The sequence below is a fragment of the Daldinia decipiens genome (assembly GCF_022478715.1).
Source record: "Daldinia decipiens strain CBS 113046 unplaced genomic scaffold F4813scaffold_25, whole genome shotgun sequence".
Taxonomy (NCBI): domain Eukaryota; kingdom Fungi; phylum Ascomycota; class Sordariomycetes; order Xylariales; family Hypoxylaceae; genus Daldinia; species Daldinia decipiens.
Window position 1 is genome coordinate 135,990 of NW_026054568.1, and position 22,071 is coordinate 158,060.

At 46.3% G+C, this 22,071-nt stretch overlaps 7 protein-coding genes and 1 non-coding gene across 8 annotated transcripts; 4 read left to right on the forward strand and 4 right to left on the reverse strand.

Annotated features, from left to right (window-relative positions):
• Positions 1 to 296: 296 nt before the first annotated feature.
• On the reverse strand, positions 297 to 1,424 carry F4813DRAFT_143187 (uncharacterized protein). Its single transcript, XM_049238857.1, has 2 exons — positions 750 to 1,424; positions 297 to 691 (listed from the first exon to the last, which is right to left on the reverse strand). Exons 1-2 carry the CDS (start codon positions 1,141 to 1,143, stop codon positions 468 to 470), a joined length of 618 nt encoding a protein of 205 aa, XP_049098013.1. The 5' UTR covers positions 1,144 to 1,424; the 3' UTR covers positions 297 to 467.
• Positions 1,425 to 4,865: 3,441 nt separating this feature from the next.
• On the reverse strand, positions 4,866 to 7,251 carry F4813DRAFT_143225 (FAD/NAD(P)-binding domain-containing protein). The gene is made up of 4 exons (XM_049238858.1): positions 7,016 to 7,251; positions 6,288 to 6,896; positions 6,159 to 6,233; positions 4,866 to 6,103 (listed from the first exon to the last, which is right to left on the reverse strand). Exons 1-4 carry the CDS (start codon positions 7,107 to 7,109, stop codon positions 4,968 to 4,970), a joined length of 1,914 nt encoding a protein of 637 aa, XP_049098014.1. The 5' UTR covers positions 7,110 to 7,251; the 3' UTR covers positions 4,866 to 4,967.
• A 2,214-nt stretch (positions 7,252 to 9,465) lies between these two features.
• Positions 9,466 to 11,670, forward strand: F4813DRAFT_365153 (uncharacterized protein). Its single transcript, XM_049243895.1, has 6 exons — positions 9,466 to 9,759; positions 9,825 to 9,952; positions 10,021 to 10,120; positions 10,175 to 10,316; positions 10,381 to 10,589; positions 10,647 to 11,670. Exons 1-6 carry the CDS (start codon positions 9,550 to 9,552, stop codon positions 11,193 to 11,195), a joined length of 1,338 nt encoding a protein of 445 aa, XP_049098015.1. The 5' UTR covers positions 9,466 to 9,549; the 3' UTR covers positions 11,196 to 11,670.
• F4813DRAFT_365155 (putative oxidoreductase CipA-like protein) lies at positions 11,671 to 13,168 on the reverse strand. The gene is made up of 2 exons (XM_049243896.1): positions 12,646 to 13,168; positions 11,671 to 12,588 (listed from the first exon to the last, which is right to left on the reverse strand). Exons 1-2 carry the CDS (start codon positions 12,676 to 12,678, stop codon positions 11,713 to 11,715), a joined length of 909 nt encoding a protein of 302 aa, XP_049098016.1. The 5' UTR covers positions 12,679 to 13,168; the 3' UTR covers positions 11,671 to 11,712.
• Positions 13,169 to 14,111: 943 nt separating this feature from the next.
• Positions 14,112 to 15,388, forward strand: F4813DRAFT_143435 (uncharacterized protein). The gene is made up of 2 exons (XM_049238861.1): positions 14,112 to 14,131; positions 14,757 to 15,388. The coding sequence occupies exon 2, from the start codon at positions 14,790 to 14,792 to the stop codon at positions 15,213 to 15,215; it is 426 nt and encodes a 141-aa protein (XP_049098017.1). The 5' UTR covers positions 14,112 to 14,131; positions 14,757 to 14,789; the 3' UTR covers positions 15,216 to 15,388.
• A 110-nt stretch (positions 15,389 to 15,498) lies between these two features.
• F4813DRAFT_391037 (n-alkane-inducible cytochrome P450) lies at positions 15,499 to 17,138 on the forward strand (the record flags this gene model as incomplete). The annotated part of the gene is made up of 3 exons (XM_049247101.1): positions 15,499 to 16,062; positions 16,120 to 16,663; positions 16,717 to 17,138. 3 exons carry the CDS (start codon positions 15,499 to 15,501, stop codon positions 17,136 to 17,138), a joined length of 1,530 nt encoding a protein of 509 aa, XP_049098018.1.
• A 2,649-nt stretch (positions 17,139 to 19,787) lies between these two features.
• F4813DRAFT_t96 lies at positions 19,788 to 19,895 on the forward strand. Its single transcript has one exon. It is a non-coding gene; the product is annotated as a tRNA-Asn (tRNA).
• A 392-nt stretch (positions 19,896 to 20,287) lies between these two features.
• F4813DRAFT_365169 (thioredoxin-like protein) lies at positions 20,288 to 21,524 on the reverse strand. The gene has a single exon (XM_049243897.1). It carries the CDS (start codon positions 20,835 to 20,837, stop codon positions 20,460 to 20,462), a length of 378 nt encoding a protein of 125 aa, XP_049098019.1. The 5' UTR covers positions 20,838 to 21,524; the 3' UTR covers positions 20,288 to 20,459.
• Between the last annotated feature and the right edge of the window lie 547 nt (positions 21,525 to 22,071).

Below are 22,071 nucleotides of genomic sequence, written 5' to 3' on the forward strand. Positions count from 1 at the left end.
ACATAGGGCCTCAACTTGAGTCTAATTTAGAGTCATGTTGAAGCGTACCTTATTATCATTGAACTACTGATCAGGTGTTCATCAAATTTATTTTTGGTTTCTCCCTTCTTGTGGAACTAGAAAACACGTTGTATATTTGTGGTATAAACCAAATAGAGTCCCGTGAAAATAAGTTTAGGGATGTTGAAGGTTTATAGAAGCAGACATTCATTATTAACTGAGTAGATACCTATATTGAGAGGCACTAACTCTACCGAAAGATCCCAAACTAACTATTCTCTCATCTATTGGAATAGATAGGTAGCCTAGGAAATTCTAGTATAAGCTCACGAATACCAAGATAGCCGTTAAAACAATGCGATGCGTCTTCAATTATACTATGTATTCTAATTAGGCTAGATCTGCCTCTCAGATCAAGACTATGAATTATATATAGTGAACTCGTGTTAAACTTTCGCGATGTATCCTTAGGCTCGGGTCAAGCTTCTCTTATGAGCTGTATCGTTGTTGATATTTAAATGCTCCTTTCCCCTGCGCTCTTCTATTCGATTTAATAACCTGGAGAAACTAAATTTCTTATCCACACTCGGCCCTGAGGATGGGCGGTGCGTCGTCGAGCTGGTACATGAAAAGAGCGAGAGCGCGGATAAGGAGGACTCGGATTGAGTCCCTATGACCTCTGTTGGCCGACCTGCTGTGAGTATGAGCGTTCAAGCACACGTTGATCTTATATAAGAGAGGGAACTCGCGGATATTGCCCCGTCCGCCAATGCCATAACTTCTCAGTTGCGCGTCCCTCTCCCTAATCTCACCTCTCATCTCGTGATTAAGGTTATCTGAGCTCCGTTGCCTCTGGGGTCGAGCCGGAGTACCGCTCACTGCAGTATCGAAACGCGTCTGGCTTGTCGCCCGTAGGTTGGTAGTGGACACACTACGCACTGGCGTCAATCGGCCCTGCACTCTTACACAATGTTGCGGTCGCTCTTTTACCGGCAACAACCGACTCGTCTCAGGATCTAGATCTAATAATGATATCGTCTTATCGCCCTCGGCGCTTCTGCGATCACGATTGGGAAGTAATGTGGCTAGTTCGGCGAGCAATGGTGGCAGCGGAGGTGGCGGTGTGTACGGGTGCGAACGCATGGTGAATTTCTTGCTTATGCTGCCTCTGCATCCGCCACGTCGCAAGAAGTCAATTCAACAGCCGGTGATATTGGCTTTTCGAATTTACGATAGATCGAAAATGGGCTGCATTGGATATCCTTGGTGATAAGAAAATTGATACCTGAAATCGCAAGGCTTCGCAGTCGTAGATAGGTATCTTACCGCCTTGGATTACAGCGGTGATGATGTCGAGATCACATTGCAAATGGAAATAATTGGGAAATTGAAAAACGCCAAAGGCGCGGAAAGGACATGTTAGACAAGGAATAAGCCCCCCCCCGTTAGACTTGAGTTCGATGGCTTGGGACTAGGCGTTGCTATCGCGTTGCTATCGCGTTGATCATCCCACATTTTTGCTTTTATCGTAACTGATAACTACCTACCTATGTATGCGCAATTGAAACTACTAAGAGGCGCTAGATAACGATGATAACACCCCTGATAGAGCTAACGGCGGCGTAGGCGGCGTAGATTCTATGTAATAAGATGACATTCTTAATCTATCAATAGAATATCATGAAGTACCTAGTTAATGTATGAATCTATTTACAATGAAGTCGTTGAATATGTAGAATGGTCATGGAAATGAAACTTTGAGGCTCTATGAGATCGACAAAGGATTTGAGACACACATTAAAACTGAACCATGGCTTTAATTCTAAAGGGTCGCGTATTACCGTATGCAGGGACGCGGCGTTGACATAACAGATGTCCTCGTGGCAGCCATATGTATTATATTGAAATACGGAAATAGGTAGGTAGGTAGTCATGGAAATTGAATACCTTAAAGTTTCTTAATTTGGGCGAGCCAGAATATTGTTGCGGCGAAATCGTATTTTGAATATGGTCGCAACCAGTTGCCTTTTCGCGCTTATGATTGTTGTAAATTACTGTAATTACAGTCTCGTACTTCGTCGAGCAGCTTACTAACAACGCGTATTAATATTAATTTTCCCCCTAGTGAATTCCTAGTAGTCAGCTATCGTATTATCTTTCTTATTACCTACCTCTTATATTACGGGGTGGGTCGTAAGGCTTAGGGCTAATACAAGGTAATTACATAGTAAAATCGTCTATGTGGGTATTAAGCGGTAGCTCCCGCATGTCAGTGCTTTGGACTTTGTGTCTAAAATAACTTCGTCCCATTATGTCGCATTAACAATGCTATCGTTGTTGAAATAAAACTAAGTATTTGAAAAGATGAAGCGGGAGAAATCCGACTCTTAAAGCTCGTGTAACATTGCATATGGGCCGAATACATAATTTACTCATTGCGCTCGTTGAGCTCATTGCGGACCGCAACCCCGCTAACAAATGCACAACTATGATTAGCATAACTCTAATAGGCTTTACTGGCTAATGCACGTTTTCTCTATCCATATTATGTAACGACAAGGTCTTATGGTAGGTCTTCATCCGCATGCACATCCTCCTATGTACATGTGCTGATGTTTACCTACGTAGGGTAGGTACCTCTACCTATGCATGCAGTTCGCAGCTCAGTTCAAGCTCCCTCGCTTAGATGAGGGGTTACTATACGGGTCGGGAGTTGTGGGCAGATCTACTTACCATCGCTTGGGGTTTGGGAGGTGGGATGAAGTATGTATGGAAAAGGAGACGAATCTTCTTCCATGTCGCCATTCACACGTGAACTTTCGCTGATGTCTTGCAGACGTCCCATGCAGCTGTTAGAACCTAGCCGAGTTAAGAAAGCTCCTCACGCATTATGTGGTTGTTATGTCAATATCATATGTCAATATCAATTGACAAATCGCTTAGCATTTCGTCGTTTCAAGGAACGTTGTATTTTGGAGCGTTCACTTTCGCGGTAGTTCTATCCTTTACACTACTTGTTCGCTCCATCGGCGTATTTACTACAACTGCTCTTAACTTCCGTCCCGATGCAGACCTAATCTATGCGATGCCTCGGCAAACGCTGTGCTCACCGTCGTTTGAATTTCCGCGAGGGGTTTGAAGGGCTTGATGGGTTTGATTGCTGCTGCGGGGTGATCGAGGAGGCAAGATCAGAACATGCCTACATACATGCCTACCTACATACATACATGTAACCCCCTATACGTTGCATTCTGTTGTGCACGTAGGAAATTCCATGTATGCAAGCTGGCCAAGATGCGAGCAATGCAAGGCTCATTACCAATGTGCTGGGAATGGTAGGTAGTATTTCCAACGATGAACAACACCTATTCCGTATTTTCGGCCGAGTTTTATAGCAGTTTGAACTAGTTATTAACTCTTATTAAATACATAGCGACAGGGCTGAAGGGATCAGTTGTTAGGACCAAGATTCAATCCATGGTGATAGCATCCTAGAAACAATAGACATGGTTTTTCTTTACTATTCCCTGGAGACGCTCGGCCTTGAATTGTAAGGCGGCAGGGTGAATCCCTTTTTTGACCTGGTTGACCTCCATGCAACCCCACGCTTAGTGATCAAATACATAATACATAATAAAATTTATCCTCGTGTATAACAAGAACGGGCGCAGCAATAAGCATAAAAAGACCCATCGTCGATGCGATGTGGAGTTGATATTTTTGACCCCCTTGAACCCTGTTGTGACATTGACATTTAACCCTTGTTGTTGTTGCCGCGGCGCCGAGGGAATAGCTACGTACGCTAATTCCTATATATCTCTAACACTTGACAATATGTAATACCCAGGCCCGCCGTTGAACTATTGGCGAAAAATCTTTTCTTTGTGGCACTACATTAGCCCCCTAAATAAGATCCCGTTAGCCCCCGGATCCCGTGACTTAACCCGGGATCGTCTGTTTTAGTGGCTCGGGTCGGGGTAAGACGGCTCGGCCGTCTATGATTGGCCTTGTCAGCCTTTGAAATTAGCTGTTAATATTCATGTCGTCGATCATTGATCGATCAGCTATAAGCCTCTTCAAATTTGCTATTGAACAATAATAGCATTATGACAGAGCCTCGACGTTACTTCCAAATTACGTAGCTTTCTTTCTATTTGTCCCCTTTCTCCTTTTTATTTTATTTTATGCGTGTCATACCTATTACCGAGTGCATGAGACGGGTATTAGTTTTTAGAGTACATACTAAGTTGTCACATTACTTGCTACGAAAGGACCTACCTATGCAGTAAGTCCCTTGCTGTCAGTAACACAGTCGATAATATGGTTCGAGTATCGCATGATACTGGGATATAAACTTGATATGCTACATACTGTATGTAGACAGGGTAGAAAATTTCGCTAGGTTATATCCTATACGACATGTACATAAGCGAGTGGCTGGCTTACAGTGTGTATTCCACTTAGCATTTCACTTACCCCTATCTTTATTTGGAGGCAACACGTTTCGATTGTGTAATCACTCTTCGTACTTTGTACTTCGTACACTGAGATTGCACGTGAATAAGACTTATGCTGAGTTCGCTGCACGTGTTTTGCACTGCGTCAATAGTATTATGCATACCCAACCTCACTATGTGCTGCTGGTTGCTGGGTTATGGGTATCATCTAGTTTCTACGCGGAAAAAAAAAGAAAAAGAAAAAAGCATGCTATATAATTGTACAAGAAGAATTTTGAAACAGAGAAGAAATGACAGATCATGCTGAAGCGCCAGCGGAATGTCGTATAGATAAAAAAAAAAAAAAAAAAAAAAAAACCAAAAAAATCAACCAGGAGTGCTTTTTAGTACATCGTCTCAAAGACAACTCCGTCCCAACCTGTAGTTCCATAGCCCAAATAGAAGTACAACCCCCTCATTAGCACACGCCCGTGCTTGCTCCCAGAGCCCATAGAAAAGATCTAGATTAGTCTAGTTCAGATTCGGCTCCTGCGAGTCTAAAGACTTTAAGCTGTCGTCTAGAGATTCTAGCTTCTTCATGTTGCCGTACTTGTTCATCCACTCGGTATTAATATCGCGGTAGTCCTCAGGCCCGTACGGCTCATAAAGCTCCGCCAGGAAGCCCTTCTTACGGTAGATGTTAAGACCTAGGTCGCGCTGTAAGAGATCGAGATATGGAACGGCGTCGAAGATGAAGTTGGGGTTCTTCGTGCCGTCGGTCGGATAGCGCCATTTTCCAAAACGGTTATGAAGCATGGTCTCGTACCGAAGCTTGTCCATTGCCTTCGGGTCACCAACCGCCGTCGACGGGTCTAGTTCTAGCTTCCCGGCGAAATAGGCGCTGATCCAGAGACCCTGCAAGTGCGCAGTAATCATGTTACTGAAGTTGGACACTATACCGATAAATGCTGTGTCACGAGGACGCAGGAATCGTTCGGATGGAGGCACGATAAAGTGGTGCAACATATACGGCGTGAGCGGTTTGTAGGGGGTCACGTCATCATCACTCATGATCCCCTTCTGCTCAGTCATGGGGACATAATTCTTATTCCATACGGGCGGGTCTTTCAACCGAGGGAAGCGGTCAAGGATATCTTTATCTACGCGCTCCATCAACTCCGGGTTGTTGGCGAGGTCATTAGCTGGTGCGTCCGCGTTCGGGCTATGCGGAACACCAAGTTCATTCTCGATGCCTTCGGGTAGGAGCTTGATGGACGGCACATGCTTCCAGCCGGTGTGCGCGAGTAGAGCGTCGGACTCAAACTCGGTACCGTCGGATAGGTGGACCTTTCCTGGGCTGAGATGGTCGATTTCGCTAACATAGACGTTGACGAGGTCGCTCTTAACGATATCCATGAAGTTGGTATCGTAATTCATGATGCTGAAGCTTGATCCTGTAAACATAGCACTGGTCCAAGGCTTCAGTTTAGCTGTCTTCGGGTGTGAGTCGTATCCGTTGAGACTGATGACATCCCCGCTTAACACCTTCCAGAAGGAGTTAACGATGGCACGTCCAACAGGAGTTCCATGGTAAAAGCCACGAATTCCACCGTAGCCGTCTATATCGCCCCATGCACAAGGGCTAAACCATGTCAAGAAACGCATGTCTATTCACATATGTTAAAAGATTTGAGCTTCACATGAATTATCGCAATGACTTACTGGCGAGCTTCTCGATCCACTTCTTAAGTGGAGTTACGTACGATGGAGCGATCCAACACGGGCCATGGCCGGAGGCTATTGAAATCGATTAATACGCCACGATTTATCAATAATCACGAAGACACTCACAGCGAATTACCCAATCTACTTTTACGCCGGCGGTGGCGTAGGCGTAAACGGCGTCCCAGGCGAATTTGGTGGCGCCGAAGATCGTAACTCTCTTAGCGGTCTGTAACGTATCGGCATTTTGTTTAAATGCCTTGCCATGGAATATTCTACCACCAAAGGTCTCTTCACCTTCGAAGTGCGGCAAGAAAGGCTCTGATGTTAGACCAGTAGCGAAGATGACCCGACGTGCGAAGACCTTGGTCTCGCTTTGATCCGGCGGCTGGACCGTCAAGACCCAACCACCCTCGACAGTATCTTGATGTTCAGCAACGAGGACTTTGGTGCTCAGACGGACCAAGCTCGTGATCCCAAACCTGGCCGCGTACGCCTTGAGGTAGTTGTTGATAACCTCACCCGGCATATGTTCACCCGTCTTGACACCAAATGTCGGCGTGTCCATGGGAAAGTCGGGATACTCGAACGTTCCCAGCAGATTGTTACTCTTTAAGCCTGGGTATAGACGATCGTTGGCCCACGTGCCGCCCAAGCTGGACTGGGAGTCGAACACGGCGAGTGAACATTCTGGTTGAGTAACGTGAAACTGCTTGGCAGCGGCCAATCCATACCAACCTGCCAAACCGGCGGGGTCAGCTATACGCCCTCACGATTATATGATGCCCGTTGGTTGGGAGGTGGGAGGTGTATAAGATAAGAGAGACGGGGGGACTAAAGAGGCGTATCAAACTTACCGGCACCAACAACGACGCAGTCCAGCTTCTCCATTGTGATGTTTTCTGTGGCAGCGATAGCCTCGCGCTTTTCGGTAAAGCCTATGTCGGCCATAGTGATAACACTTACACAAGGCTAGCTCGGTGCTTTATCCGATGGGCCTTCCGTGTTGGTCCTACGCAAACAAGCAAATGGCGTCTAGGTCTTGGTATAGAAACGAACCGGGAGACTGGATAAAAGTCATGGGATAAACTTGAAAAATGCGAAACGCACCGAAGGCGCCGAGGGTTAGGACATAATAGTAAGAGGTATGTAGTTAAGAGAGAGCCTTCCTACCCTCCCTTCTTCCACGCGGTAGGAGGGCCTCGACCTATTTTGCACCATAGCATAGTACCAGCATGCTGAGCAAGAAACGGCATCGCTCGTCTCATCCAACATCCCGATGGCCCGCTCTAATCTGTCGTTCCCTAGTCGTACGGTGCGAAGCAAGGGTGTTACAGGGTCCGTGTCTTGGGGTCCCTAGGAACGACGGCATGACAGGGAGTGATGTTTACACTACCTAAGATTATGAAGTGGTTCTCGAAACGGCAACCCTCCACACTCTTGGCAAGAATTGCTAAATCCTAATCTAATCCGCCAACGTCAAACGAGTATATCAGCCGAGAAGATCCACGCCAATCACTTACTATTCTTGGACTTGGTTACTTGGTTTGGTCTCACCCGTCCCGTCGTCGCAATCCATAGTAGACGTAATTGTAGTTTGACCCTCCTTTCCGCCTCTCATAACCCCACCTCTTCCCTGGAGCCTTGTCATTAATTGGCCATCTTATAGCCCGTTAAGTCTAGACGGACCCCAGTTTTTGCTGCTGTGATATGCACGAAATTCAGATACTTAATATATCCAATTATAACGTAGCTATCGGTACAGACCGACCGATGAATTGCCATGATTACGATGATAACAGATTAGCATGATAAATAATTGAGGGATCTATGACCAGATATTGACCACTTACGAGGTGAGAACTTATTACAGCGTCACCAACATGTAAATAAAATTTTCCACTATTGCTTACGTCCAAGTCGTCTAAGTCGTTTTAAGCCGTCGCTAAATATTAACATGCATATGTAATGCAGCTGTGCAGCACACCATCTTGTTTTGCTTGTAACCTAGTAGATTCGTAGATGCGTTAAGTAGATGTTCTAGCCTGCATCTGTACGTTATGGAGGGTGCCATGCATAATACCACCAGATATACTACATACCTATATACTACCTATATACAACCAGCTATACAACTACATATATACATAAACAGCATAAGTCCGAGCTGCACTACATATGCATGGTTAGGTAGTTGGTAGTTGGTAGTTGGTTAGTACCAACTAGTTAATACCGAACGGGCAGGTTTGGAATTCCGGACATGATTTTCCGCCTACCTGAGGCTCTCCAGCTGTCTAGCTTCGATTCTCGAATCCTTCTTGAGCTCTAGACCCCCTGAGCATTCGACTCCTTCTTTTCTTTTACACAACAAAGCTACATAAGCTACATAAGCCACGAGAATGATTCCAGGGGATTTTCTTTTGTGATACATACATACCTAACCTACTCTCTTCTTGCCCCCTCCCCCCGGCTTTCCATCCTTACTTTCTCTCATTCGTCTCATCCAACGCCTCGGAGGAACTAGTTGTTGCGCCGAAGGCTGAAGCAGTGGCACCGAGGTCCCGCAAATATGCAGAGGCTAGCTTGCCGGCCCCTGAGGGAATGTAACCGTGATGTTTAGCCGCGCATATCCTTATGCATAGAATCGGAGTCGACAATTCGACAATACGTCTCACAAGGCACGGCACATTTCAATTCACAAAAAAAATTAAACCATAATAGTTCTAGGGCTTATGTGACGCACAATACAGGAGCTCAACAGCAGCTAGGGGTAGGTAGCTTGGGTGGCAATATTGAAGTGCGTCTAAGTTACCAAGATTCGAAGAGAGAGATTGACATCTCGTTCCTGCATTGCTAAGGAAATCAGCTTCGTGTGTGATCATGCGGTTGACGGTTGAATAAGTGATATAGAGTCGTCACACGAACGATAACCGCATTGAACTCCAGATACAGTTGAGACTCTTGCCGATCTGTCACTTGGTATCCATATATGTGGCTTCGGATATCCACCCTGATAATGACTTGAGATTAATCCAACCCATGTCAATACAGCCAGATTCTGGTTCAGGCTCATAAGAACCCATGTTTGATACCCCGATCTTTGCGGACTATCGCCAATTGACCAGTCACAACGCCTTTCACAAAAAGATCCTCTTACTTGTCTTGTATAATTATATGTAGTCTATCTCAGTGTCTTCGAATTCCGCCCTTTGGGCGAGCCAGCCTTCGAATAGTAAAAGTCTAAAGTCTAGCCTCCATCCGTCTCGTGTCTCTGCTAGTCGACTTCAAGTCAAGTCAAGTCAAGTCAAGTCAAGTCAAGTCAAGTCAAGTCCTTCGATAATCTTATCCCTCGCTTCTTTTGCGCTCACTTATCTGTCTTTCCTTCTGCATCATGTCTTCAGCTGAGCAACCACCCGATCCCGCAGCGGCTGCAGCAGCGGCTGCTGCTGGCGCCGCCGCCGCCTTGCTCCAGTTCACAATCGAGGCCTGGACGCTACTATCATTCGGTATTCTCGTGACCGTACTTCGGACGTACGCCCGTATAAAAGCTGTAGGGCTTAGGCATTTACAGGCCGACGACTATCTGGTTTGGGTTGGAGTGGTTAGTCTTCACTCGGATTTATCTCGCTGGAATAACCATGTCCATAACTAACCGTCATCGTGTAGACCTTCTATGCTGTCGAGACTAGTCTAGCCTATTCAGTCGGTGCTGTTGCCCAAGGCTTGGCCAACAATGGTATGTCGGACGAGCAGCGTGCTGCGTTATCGCCAGACAGCCAAGAATATATGACGAGGTATGTAAATTTAGATAACGGAAAGTAGACGGGTCGTTTCATCAGGGTGTACTAATTGGTTTTTTCAGGGTCACCGGCTCCAAGATCCAACTCGCTGGGTGGTCTTCTTACTCTGTGCTTCTCTGGTCACTCAAGGCATCTCTACTAGTCTTTTACATGCGGTTGACGGTAAGGGCATATTTCTTTTATTATTCCGAAATTCATAACTAACTATTAGTCTAGGCTGGATTGAACCGAACCTACCTGATCCGTATCTACATTGGTTTTGGGCTCCTCATCGCTAGCTTCATTGTCATATTAATGAATCTTTTCCTCGGTTGCCGACCCTTCCGCAAGTACTGGCAAATATATCCTGACCCAGGAAGTATGTTGCAACTTTCTAACAATATGACTCTAACAATATGATGCGATACTGACCTGCTCTCCAGATACCTGCCAACCTGCCATATCTAATCAAGTTATCTGGGTGTACCTCTCGATGAATGTGTTAACCGATCTTTATCTGATTTCTATTCCTGTTCCCATGCTCTGGCAATCGAGTTTGAAGCCCGCGAAGAAATTTGGCTTAATCATTCTTTTCAGCGGTGGTTTATTTGTCGTTGCATGTGCTATTTTGCGTTGTGCTCTTATCGTAACTGTAAGTCCTTTAGCTGATATCTCATTTGTGAGTACATGAACTCACAAATATGCGTAGGATCCGGTCAACGGAGCTCAGCTCGCTGGATCGTGGGCTGTTCGGGAAACCTTTGTTGCCGTGGTTACTACCAACTTACCGATGGTCTTCCCTCTCATCAAGATGTGGCTTTCACCGGTCCTCGGCTCTCTCCTAACGACAGTGCGTTCGCAGCAAAAATTGACCGACAAGGAATCGAAAACCGACCTTCGTACGTTTGGCGGTGGAAGTCATCAGAGTTGGCGACGTCGCGGGCCCCCTACGGCGAACCCGATCACGAACTTTACCTTTAACGAGAGCGAGGAACGAATAGTGGATGATGTTAAGATGCAAGATCTGAAGGGTTGGACCGACACGAGCACTAACGGCAGCTCTCCGATTAGTAATAACGCCAGTCACAACATCCACAAACACGTTGAAGTTGAGGTTGTTAGTGAAGTACGTGACGAGAGAGACCAGGCGGAAAACCGACGACCAGTCATCGGCGACGAAGAGAACCAGATCCACGGGAACTACTCTTTCGCCAGAGGACCTCGAAGGTCAAGCTACACCGGCCAGAGTCGTACGTAAAAAGATGAGATATAGGAATAAGGGACGCGACACTAATACATCCTGACGAACTCCCTCTTGGGCTGGCGCAAACGGGATAATGCAGGAGGACGTAATAGAAACGGAATATAAAAAGCCGAAGCACTCGGTATTCGGTTTGTTCTGGAGTTATATGGTGTGTAGGTGTATATATCTGTCGTGTATACAGAACCCCTGAATCGAGAAAGGTTCGTAGGGATGGTTTATTCTCAAATCCGAAGCTCCGGCTGGCAAGAAGGGCAAAGGCGCTCCGACGAGCAATACTTAGGGTTTCATTGTGGTCTTGGGATATGTCTAAGGGAGGTTAAGGAAGTAGTGTATAGTTTACAGGATTCTAACAGAGGGCAATACCGACATTCAAATACGTGTCGTGTGGGGGAAATTGACCCAGTGCCATAGTACCGGGAAGGGGATCTACATATTAGTACCGATATTAGGACATAATATACATAGTGATACCCATCAGTTATTCTTCATTTGATTCTAGTCAGCACACAGATCATCTGTCCATAGCAAGCTTGATGATGGCTTTCAGCTCATCTCTTTCCAAGCCCTTGATACCCAATAAATCGTTATCCCGGACCGGGAAGTATCCGCCCCAACCTTTGCCAATAAACGCCCTATTTATGAACATGGCGATCACCTCCTCGCTATGGTCACCTTCTGCCCAACGTTGTAGGGCTTTGGTCTCCAGGTCCTCGGTTCTGGAATGAGTAATATCCCAGCCGTCACTAGCGCCCAGCTCTTTGGCTATAGCAATTAATTCGTTCTGGGTCGTGTTGACGCTAGAGATTCTCACGGGTCGGTTAACCGTCTCTTCCAGGTGGGTCAAGATGCCAACTACGGCCTGGGCAATGTCGTCGTAGGTCGTAGCACAGAACAGTACGTCACCGCCGTCTTTGATGTCAGCCTTACGCTGCTTTACGTCCACGATGAAGTCCAAGGTCCAGTCCGGGCCAAGGAACGAAGCATTGTGAATCGTAGTCCACGAAAATGGCGGGTTCTCGATCACCTTTTGTTCGCAACGTTGACGAATCGCAATTTTGGGCTTGTAGATGGGGAAATCAGCTAGCTTAGGATTTAAGAGATCGTTTCCGTACTCAGAAGGAATCATTCTCTTTACGCCGGCCTTAGCCGCCGCGTCAACAAGATTCTTCTGCACGTGAATGGCCTCGAAGGCCATTGCGGAGACGAGCGCATCCTGCCCTTGAAGAGCAGACTCCAATGACTCAATAGAATCATAGTTTACCTCCTTGACGATGACGTCTGCAGGGAGTTCGCGCCGTCGACTCTGGTCACGCGTGAGAACAGTCACGTTGAAGAGTTTCGAAGATAGAAGACGATCCACGATTGGGCGGCCGATCTTCCCAGCTGCCTAATCAAACAAGTCAGCACCTATTTCGGACAAATGGCAATAGTGGAGTTAACAGACCCCTACAACGGCAACATTCTTGATTGTAGTCATCGTGAAAAGAAAAATTTGGGTCTTCGTAATACAGTGGATAAGCTGTGATGGGTACTGGGCTATGACTGTACGGGCTGTACGAGTTGTACGGGCTGTATGGGTAGATCAGGGCAGATGCTCGTGGAGAATTTCATTCAGGATTCAAGATGCGGTTGGGACATTCAAATGTCTTCAGCCGTATTTATGACCATATGTAAGTCACAGCCACGTTGTATGTACCTACACACGAGTTCCTATTCTACCGGTTCGAAGTGGAGAGAATGCTTGGGTCTTTCAGCCAGGCTTTCGGGAGAGATGGTGGCGTCCCAAGAGACCCAACAACCATCTCGCTGGAATTAGACTGTCTTATTTTGGCTGGCGTAATTGGACGCCCTGAAGCCCACTCGAGATACTGTTGGTTGAAAATCCACACCAGAAACTATATTTATTTCCCATGGCTTCGGAATCGGGTCGCTTTCACGGTCGATCCACTCTCATTTGCTTCTTCGTGTGTTCCAATGAAGGCGCTAGAAGCTTTCCTATTACGGTGACGGCCTCATATCTAGGTAGGTATTGTATGTATTGTACCTAGACATCTATACCAGAGGTACCAGCACATCAGCACATCAACATATCAGCATATCAGCATATCAGCACATCAGCACATCAGCACATCATGAAACCCTTGCCGCCCTCTGCAACTCTATTATCGCTAAAGAACCCAACCTGTCAGAAATGCAGGGGTGATTGGGGAAATCCGCCTAGCAAGTGGTGGAAGCAAAGTGTGGCATAAAAGTTACGAAGCGGTTACGAAGCAAAAGTAGCATCCTTCTGGTGTGCTGTAAGTGTGCTGTAAGTGTAAGTATGCGTGCGTGCCGTTGTGAATCGTCGCAGTCTCGCAGTTTAGTGTAGTAGTAGGAATTCCGGCAGTCCCATGCCGTCCCTTGGAACACCCTATAGGATATTAAGCTAAGAATGGGGAAAGCTGCAGGTTCAGCCGAAGGCCCTGTCAGAACCCTGAAGTCCCCTGCGTGGGCTCTATATATCCTTGTCAACTCCACCGTTCACCCCCTCCAACTTGACAACTGTGCCTACTTTAGAGGCCAGGGAAGTTAACATCGACGAGAGAGTTCGGGTTGTAACAGCGGAATGGTGAGCAGTTCAATGCAACATACCGCTTCTTTCAGTGGATTCTCGAGCCATTCGCTGATCTTGACCTCCTTGACCTCTCGATTGGAACCAGCCCATGAAGAAAATCCAGATCAATAATTTTTCCCAATCTTTTATTTTCCTTTTTCCTTTTTCCGCGCCCCCCTTTTGCTGACTCGCATCCGGGAACGCCGCCTATTATCGTTGAATTACTGCCGACTCTTCAATGGGGCCCACTAGCTTCACCTTGGTCTCTCTCCGAGCTCTCGGTAACCACCCCCCAGACCGTGGCGTCTCTAGGCCTTAACTAGCTTAGCCTCGCGTGGTATGTATTGTACACCCCTAGTCGTTGTTATTTTCAGTACGGGAGTGAGAGTACCTATCGTGCCAAGTGGACGGTATCGCTGAAGGTCTAGGTATGTGTGCATATCCCAACGAGATCTCCCTTTCTTCAGCAGAAAGCCACGTGGTCTCGGACATTTCGAGCTTCAGCCGCCTTATTATGTCGTGGAGGTCGATAGAGAGCTTCGCAAGATCACGAAAACACTCCTTACTCCTTACTCCTTATTACGACATGTTCCCATTAGGAAAGCTCCTACTAGATCCACGGCACGCCTCGCCTGTATGGAGGATTATGCCCCTTGTCCAGAACAGAAGAATGGTGACACCGATATGATTTAAACCCTGTTGACGTTGAGCCTTTTATCCTGCGAAGATTCGAGATAAAAACCCGACAACGGGGCGAACATAGGGTCCGGGGCTGAGTCGGACACAGGTCGCCGAATTCGTCTCTGGGTAGATCAACGCTCAGCCCAACTGGCGATAACTGCAAATGCAAGAAGACCCATCGATCACCCCAATAACCAGGAAATATGACACCCGCCCAGTCTTACGTAGACACATAAGCAGCAAGAAAGAGCACATGAACATGACGTACTAACTAACGGTAGCGACTCTAGTGACTCTAGTGACTCGTATAGTTAATGAAATTTATACTCACAGACTTGCTGGCGTCCTGGGCGCGCTCGCTACCTCTCGAGACTGACAATATCAGCCCCATTATCGTCCAGGAAAGCTATGACATTTCTTTTTTTTTTCCTTCTTTCCCCATCAGCCGTGAGACCGATGGCCTGTTCCAGAAATGGTCAGAAAGGGTGGGGAGGAGGAGAGATTTCTTCATCGCTTCTCCCTTCTCCGGCCGGCAACGGTACTTTCCCAGAACATACACTTGTACCGCCTGTGCATTTATCCCTTGTGACAAGCATTCCATTGGGCATGCCATGCCAGTGACGAGGTTGTTGCGGGGCAAGCTGATTGGATGCACCCTTTATGGACAATTGCCTGATTGGTTAAAGAGAAAAGTTTCTACCGAGTTGATAATCTGGCTAACAAAACCCGTGGACGATTGAATATGCGTGCGTATCGGTGGCCAAGATGGCTTATGGATCCCCTTGCCGCCCCAAAGAGTACTCGTATGAAAAGCCTCGACGCTGGGCATCATCGGGCTTTGAATAGACGAGCATGTCCTCCCTCATTTGTCACGGTCTGGGTCCAACCAGCAGCACTGGCCAGACGCCCCCGAGAGTATAAGTAAGCTCGCTGCCTACTCCGCTCCCCATCTTTCTCCTCCTGCAGTGTGACATGCAACAGATAGTATCTGTATTCCTATCTCTCCAGCAGCAGCAGTTCGTCATGGCTTTCTCGTTGCTCCTAGCTGCCTTCGGCCTCATCGTCTTCTCTCTGTTCTCGATAGTCCAGTGGCTTTTAACATGTCGACGTCGAAGTCATATGAAGAGACAGAACGGTTGTCTGCCTCCCAAGAAGCTGCCTCAGCTAGACCCCGTCATGGGGACTGACGTCGTCATGCAGAACCTCGGGGCAGCAAACAAGCACGGCTTCCTCGACCTCCTCAGGACTCGACATGCCGCCAATGGCCTCACCTTCACCACGAACACCTACTTGCGAACCACCATCAACACTTGCGACCCAACGCTCATCCAGAATGTTTTGTCCTTCCAGTTCCAAGACTTCGGCATGGGACCATTACGACGGAAAAGTGCTGCTCCACTCTTGGGGCGAGGTATCTTCACCACGGACGACGAGATCTGGGCTCACCAGCGTGCTCTGATCCGGCCAAGCTTCGTTCGAGCCCAAGTTACGGACTTCAGCATATTCGGCCATCATGTAGATCAGCTCATCGCTCTCATTGCACGCCGTAATTATGAGGTAGACCTCCAGCAGCTATTCTTCCGCATGGTACGTGGGCTCGCCATACTCTCTTTTCCATATTCGGTAACTGACGCCGCTTGATAGGTACTCGACTCCAACAGTGAATACATGTTCGGAGAGTCCGTTGGTCTGATGTCAGAGAATGCATCTGAAGCTGCCACCATGTTTCACCACGCGCTTGATTACGCTCAGCAGGGTACTATCTTACGTCTACGCCTCGGAAATCTCATGTTCACCCACAGGGACAAGAAGTTCCGGGACTCCTGCGGTACTGTCCACGCGTATGCTGACAAGTTCGTTGCGCAAGCTCTTGAATACCGACGTAAGCAATCCATGCTTCCGTCTGAGAAAAGGGACAAGGACGAAGGAGTTCGCCAAAAATATGTCTTCTTGAACGAGCTCGCCAAGGACACCGAGGATCCAATCATGCTCCGGGACCAGATCGTGAACATGCTCTTAGCCGCCCGTGACACCACTGCTGGTTTACTCGCTTTTGTCTTCTTCATGTTAGCCCGAAGGCCTGACGTATGGGATAAGCTCCGGGCTGACGTTTTGGAACACTACTGCGAACCTTTGACGTACGAAGCCCTTATGGACATGAAGTACCTTCGATATGTGATACACGAGAGTAAGCGTTGATCAATCCATCTGTTTTTGCATGAGCTAACATTGTCGCTTCAGCACTCCGTCTTTTCCCGCCCATCGCGACAAACAGCCGCATGGCTAACAAGGACACCGTTCTCCCTGTCGGTGGTGGCCCTGATGGAAAATCGCCCCTTTTCGTTGCCAAGCACCACGTTGTCACCTATAGCACCTTTGTGATGCACAGACGAAAGGAATTCTTTGGTGAAGATGCCGAAGAGTTCCGACCCGAGAGATGGGAGAATCTTCGCCCCGGTTGGGAATTCTTACCCTTTAATGGAGGGCCTAGGATCTGCCCGGGCCAGAAGTTCGCCTTGACTGAGTCATCATACACGATCGCGCGCTTACTCCACGCATTCTCCAGGATCGAGAGCCTAGACCCGACCGACTGGAGAGAGCAGCTGACGTTATCATTGACGCTCAACAATGGTGTACAATGCCGCCTGACCCCATCAGAATAAGGCTCCAACATTTACTTTTTCCTTTCGTTCACTTTTATACCACGAAATGTCTTACGACAGGGCTGTTGCCTCCTTGATGACCGGGGATGGGGGCGGCTATGGTGTCGGAATACATAAAATGGGAGACTTGGGTGGGGTTGATCTTTACAGCTTTCTAATTAGACGGCATGTGTGATTCACATAGTGTAATATCTTTTTGTATTCGGGGTATGAGGGCGGATGGTTTTTATCTTTTTGTACTCTGGTTAGACACTTGACCTCGCGATCAAATGGTGGATGGGATTTCGTTAATCAATCGGATTGGTTGCTGAGCGAACTGAAACGAAGCAATGAAGTTTTGATTGTGACTTATGAAACATGACATGAACGATGTAAAGATTAAATGCCACATCTTGAAAGTATAAAGGGGGGAGGGGGTTCCAGGAGCGTTGATAAAGCTGTTACCAGTCATCAGGTTAGCTACCCTCGTATTGGAGCTTAAGCCTAAAGGTCAAGTTTAGAAACAGTTGTTGGTCTGACGTCGACTTATATAAAATTACTCGTTGGCCAAGCCTCCGAGTAGCACCAAGAATGGGGCGTGACCAACCTGCGGCCGTGAGAAATAATTATCAAGGTTGAACCCTGAGCAGCGCATGAATATGTTGATCATTAAGTGCCAATGGAACAGTTATCCATGCATGGCTTACGCACCCGGCCGTATAGCAACGTCGGGATTTGTTGTTAGTACGACGAAGCCGGGAAGCCGACTAGCAAGCATAAACAAGCGCTGGGATGACCGTGAGCCAACGTGCTTGTCCGGTGATTCAATACGGTGTCCTTGAGTGAGACTATTTGATATTTGTGTGGATATGGAGCAATAAAAGTCATGACTGTTAAATCTCCTAGTGGTGAATATCTCCCGACACGAAACGGTCTTGCCCAAATATTTATATTAATTACTTTCGATGGAGTGCAAAGTCCGGATCGATAAATTCCAATTTATAAAAGGCTATATATAGATGCATGAGGACCTCTCCAAGCAAGCAACCAGCCAACCAACTTGTATATGTGTATACCTTAGATACCTAAATATAACTATCACCTTAGATAGCATTATATCAAATTACCTAATCTATTGTTTTTAGTTACCTATTTTAATCCGAATAATAATTCAGCCCTCCTATCCAGGGGTTAGGTATCAAGGTCTACACCTCCTCGGCCATGCTGTCCCTAGAAAAGCAAGCCTTGAAACATACACCATCTTCCCCAGAGGCTAAATTTTAGGAGACGATTCCCGAACAAACAAAGTAACAACCTAAAGTTAGTTAATTATATAAGTTGTTGGAGCAGTTCATTGGTAAAGCCGCACAGTGCCTTTTTATTAGACAACAACTCATTCGCCACCTAATAGAGGTACAAAGCCAACAACACTAAAGACTAAAGAACACCACAACGATAGATACCTGTTGGTTATAGATTATAGAAACTATCACCCATGTCTATATTTTGTAAATACTTTAGCCACCATCAGCGTACTGGCTATTATAGGCGTTATAAGTAAAAACCCTTAGGTTAAATATTATTTGTCGAAATGCACGACCAGCATTAGGACGGGGGTGTGATTATATCACAACGCCACTCCACGCCACGCTAGCTTTCATACATGAGATCTGATAAAGCTTATCTGTTAGGGTTAGTCGCTTTGACTAGGTAGTTGGTGCGGCTTAAAACAAGGTCAAGGATGCACGATCCTAAAAAAGGGCTGTTGGTTCCTATTCCCTGGATCGATCGGTCTACTTCACCTCGGCACGTGGCATCGTTGCATGCCACCCTTACAGCCTTAAGACCCACTATCATTGATGTATAATGCAACGCACCATTAGTTAATCCCCATGTTGGAGCTAGCCATACGGCGTGGGTGCGGCGTTGGCAATTAATTATATCAGGTATCTATTAAGTTCGTGAGTAAAGCCCAATTAAGAGCCTCAATCTCACTTTGACCACCTGTCATCCAAGCATCGGTGCCGTCATCATCTCCAACTTCTCATGTGGGGCTGTCAAGGTTGGCTATATCCAGAACAGGGATATCTTATTAATAGGTCAGGTACCCAACAGCGATGTCTATAAGATTGTAGTTTAGCATACAATCTTTTCTCGGTGACGTTAAACTGATATCTTAACGTCTATAAGCAGGACTAGTACTACTGCTTCTCGTAAAGATTCTCGGCGAGGTCGAACCTCGGGAATAAGAAGAGATAACTAATAGTACCTAGGTGCCTAGGTTAGGCAAATGAACTGGTCCATTGGTACAATCACTCATATTATATGAAGAGCGGGGAAAGATGAAGTACCATAATGGCTTTTCTAAGATGAGCTGTGCGAGGTAGAGGACAAAATAGAGTCTAATAGGACGACTTGGCTATAAGTACTCAAAATACTAAGAAATAGGATAGGTAGGTAAGTACCTATAGATACCTACCTAGGTACCTAACCTATGCAGTATTTCAAGCATATAGAAGTGCTTTAAGTACTGTAACTAAAATAGATTCATCTAGGCAGCATAACACACCAGGGCTTGCATGCCTAACTGGACGAGTCACATGAGCATGGCATCTGCGGCAGCCTAGGTGATGACATATGACCCCAAACTTCAAGTCTCCCATCACAAAAAGCCCGGTGGTACAGTGGAAGCATATTCCATCATTACGCGCTTCTGGATAAAATACCAGATGAGAGGTCGAGGTTGGAAAGACGTGGGTTCAAATCCCACCCAGGCTATTTTTTTCTCCCCTTTTTACTCTTTCCCCTTTTCTTCCAGATTGTTCAAAGATATGAACATAATAGTTACCACCGATACTTTGAAAGCTTTTTCTTTTTGGAGGAGCACTGTGAATTATTGACTATTAATTGGCTACTATAATAACTATTTTCTTCGATGAACGGATGGATACTTGGGTGGTCCGGGAAAAGTCTAAGGCTTCTTCTACTGTGGTAGAATGACATGATGTCTATTCTTGATATCATTTATTTCCGGATATATCTTTTTACTAGGTACGTTTTCTGGGGGAATGGGGCTGGTATAGAAGACAAACTAAGTGGTGTTTAAAAAGACGGTCACATTCTTAATAAAAGCAGGTCTATTGTCACATCATACAATAGGCGAAATGCTTATGATCAATGCGATGCGCTCTTTATTGAACTATAACCCTATAACGCCCGTATCTAGTTGAAGTATTAGTCAACATTCTCGCCTGGCGAGTCTATTCGACCGGGTAAATACCTCATCACTGTCCAGCCCTATCCTTCCTACAATGCTATCTCATCCCGAATACACCTCAGCCTTTAAGATTCCGCCATGCGCTTCTTCGCCAAGCCACCCAGCTTCTCGGCAGCTGCAGCGAGAGCGCGAGGGTCGGCGCCACGAATCGCAGCCTGTCCGTTTACAGCGACTTGGCGGCCCTCCTTGAAGAAGAGAAAGGTCGGCATGGCGGTAACACCGAACGCGCGCGCGGCATCCTGAGCGGTGTCCACGTTCACCTTGGCGAAAGCAAGGAACCCCGGGGCGCCGTGCTGCTTGGCAAGCGATTCGTAATGCGGCGCGATGACCTTGCACGGCCCGCACCAGTCCGCGTAGAAGTCAACGGCTACGTATGTGGTTGACGCGAATAGCGACTGCAGCTCGGCGAGCGAGTTGATGTGGTGTAGGTTTTCCCCGCCCATATCAGCTTTTATGTGTAGTTGTTATGAGATCTCGTCGGCTTCGTTTTTAGGCCGTTTGTAGCAACTTTGACAAATGTTGCTAGATAAATGTGGTCTTATTTTTGGGGGGGACAAGAGGAACTGTCAGTATGTATGTAATAGACAGGCAAGTATTTTGGTCAATGGATTCATCCGAAAGAATACGCAAAAAGGGTGCGTGGCTGTGAAAGGTTACCTAGTGTATGGTTGAAGTAATGAAGATGAAGAAGGCAGTGTTGGATGCGAGCATCTTTGAGAAGATTCCATGATATGCTTAGTAAGTGAATACTTATCTCTTATGCAATATGCAGTAGAAAGCACGTGATATCCTTTGCCTTCACAAAACCCCCTACACTTGGAGCAAATTTTGCTTGATTATCTTTTGATTTTCTCTAAAGGTGAGATGTAACAGAATTTTGAAAGTATGTGGATCATTGCTAAAAAAAGAACAATTTAAAAACTTGACAACACCTCAGAAAAGATGGATAAGAAAGACCCAGACAAGAAATGGGCTATAATAGGGAGGACTAAGATAATAAAAAAGTGAGGATCTTATGGATAACTTGTTAGCACATTCTTCACCTGTCAGTGAAGGTGAAATTATATGATAAATTATAGTAGGTTAGAAGAGAACTATGGCTAATCAATATTGACATCAGGGAGTTGTTGTTAAATCCTTGGTCAGTTTGCATGCCTTTTAATCATCCCTACACAAATATCGAATTTTTCTCACTCCTGGGGTTGAACCTTGGGGTTTTGTGTACTTACTTTATTTGAATTCATCACATGTTACCATTGAGCCGTTGGTATGGTGCTAGACAGCCTGCTTTTTAGAATACATATGTCTCTGCAGCATGAATGTGACAAACTGTTACAATAATCGTCCTAGTGACCTCGCCAAATTAAACAGTAGTACTATCAACACTAATGTGAGATACCATAGCTAACTCCTTATGTAGATGACCTTATAAACTTAACCTTCCATACACCGTTAGGTGATCGTATCCTAGTGTGAACGGAATTTAAATAGAGAGGTAATTATACATAGGGTAGACTGCTTAGGAGGTAGGCTTTCATACAATACCAGAGTCGCTCTGCTTTTTTAAGTACAGATATCACGATTAAGGGCCATAACATATCCACATAATAGTATTTGATTTATTTTACTTTGATATGACCAGCTTTCTACTTACTTCCAGGCTCGGGGCCAGAGATA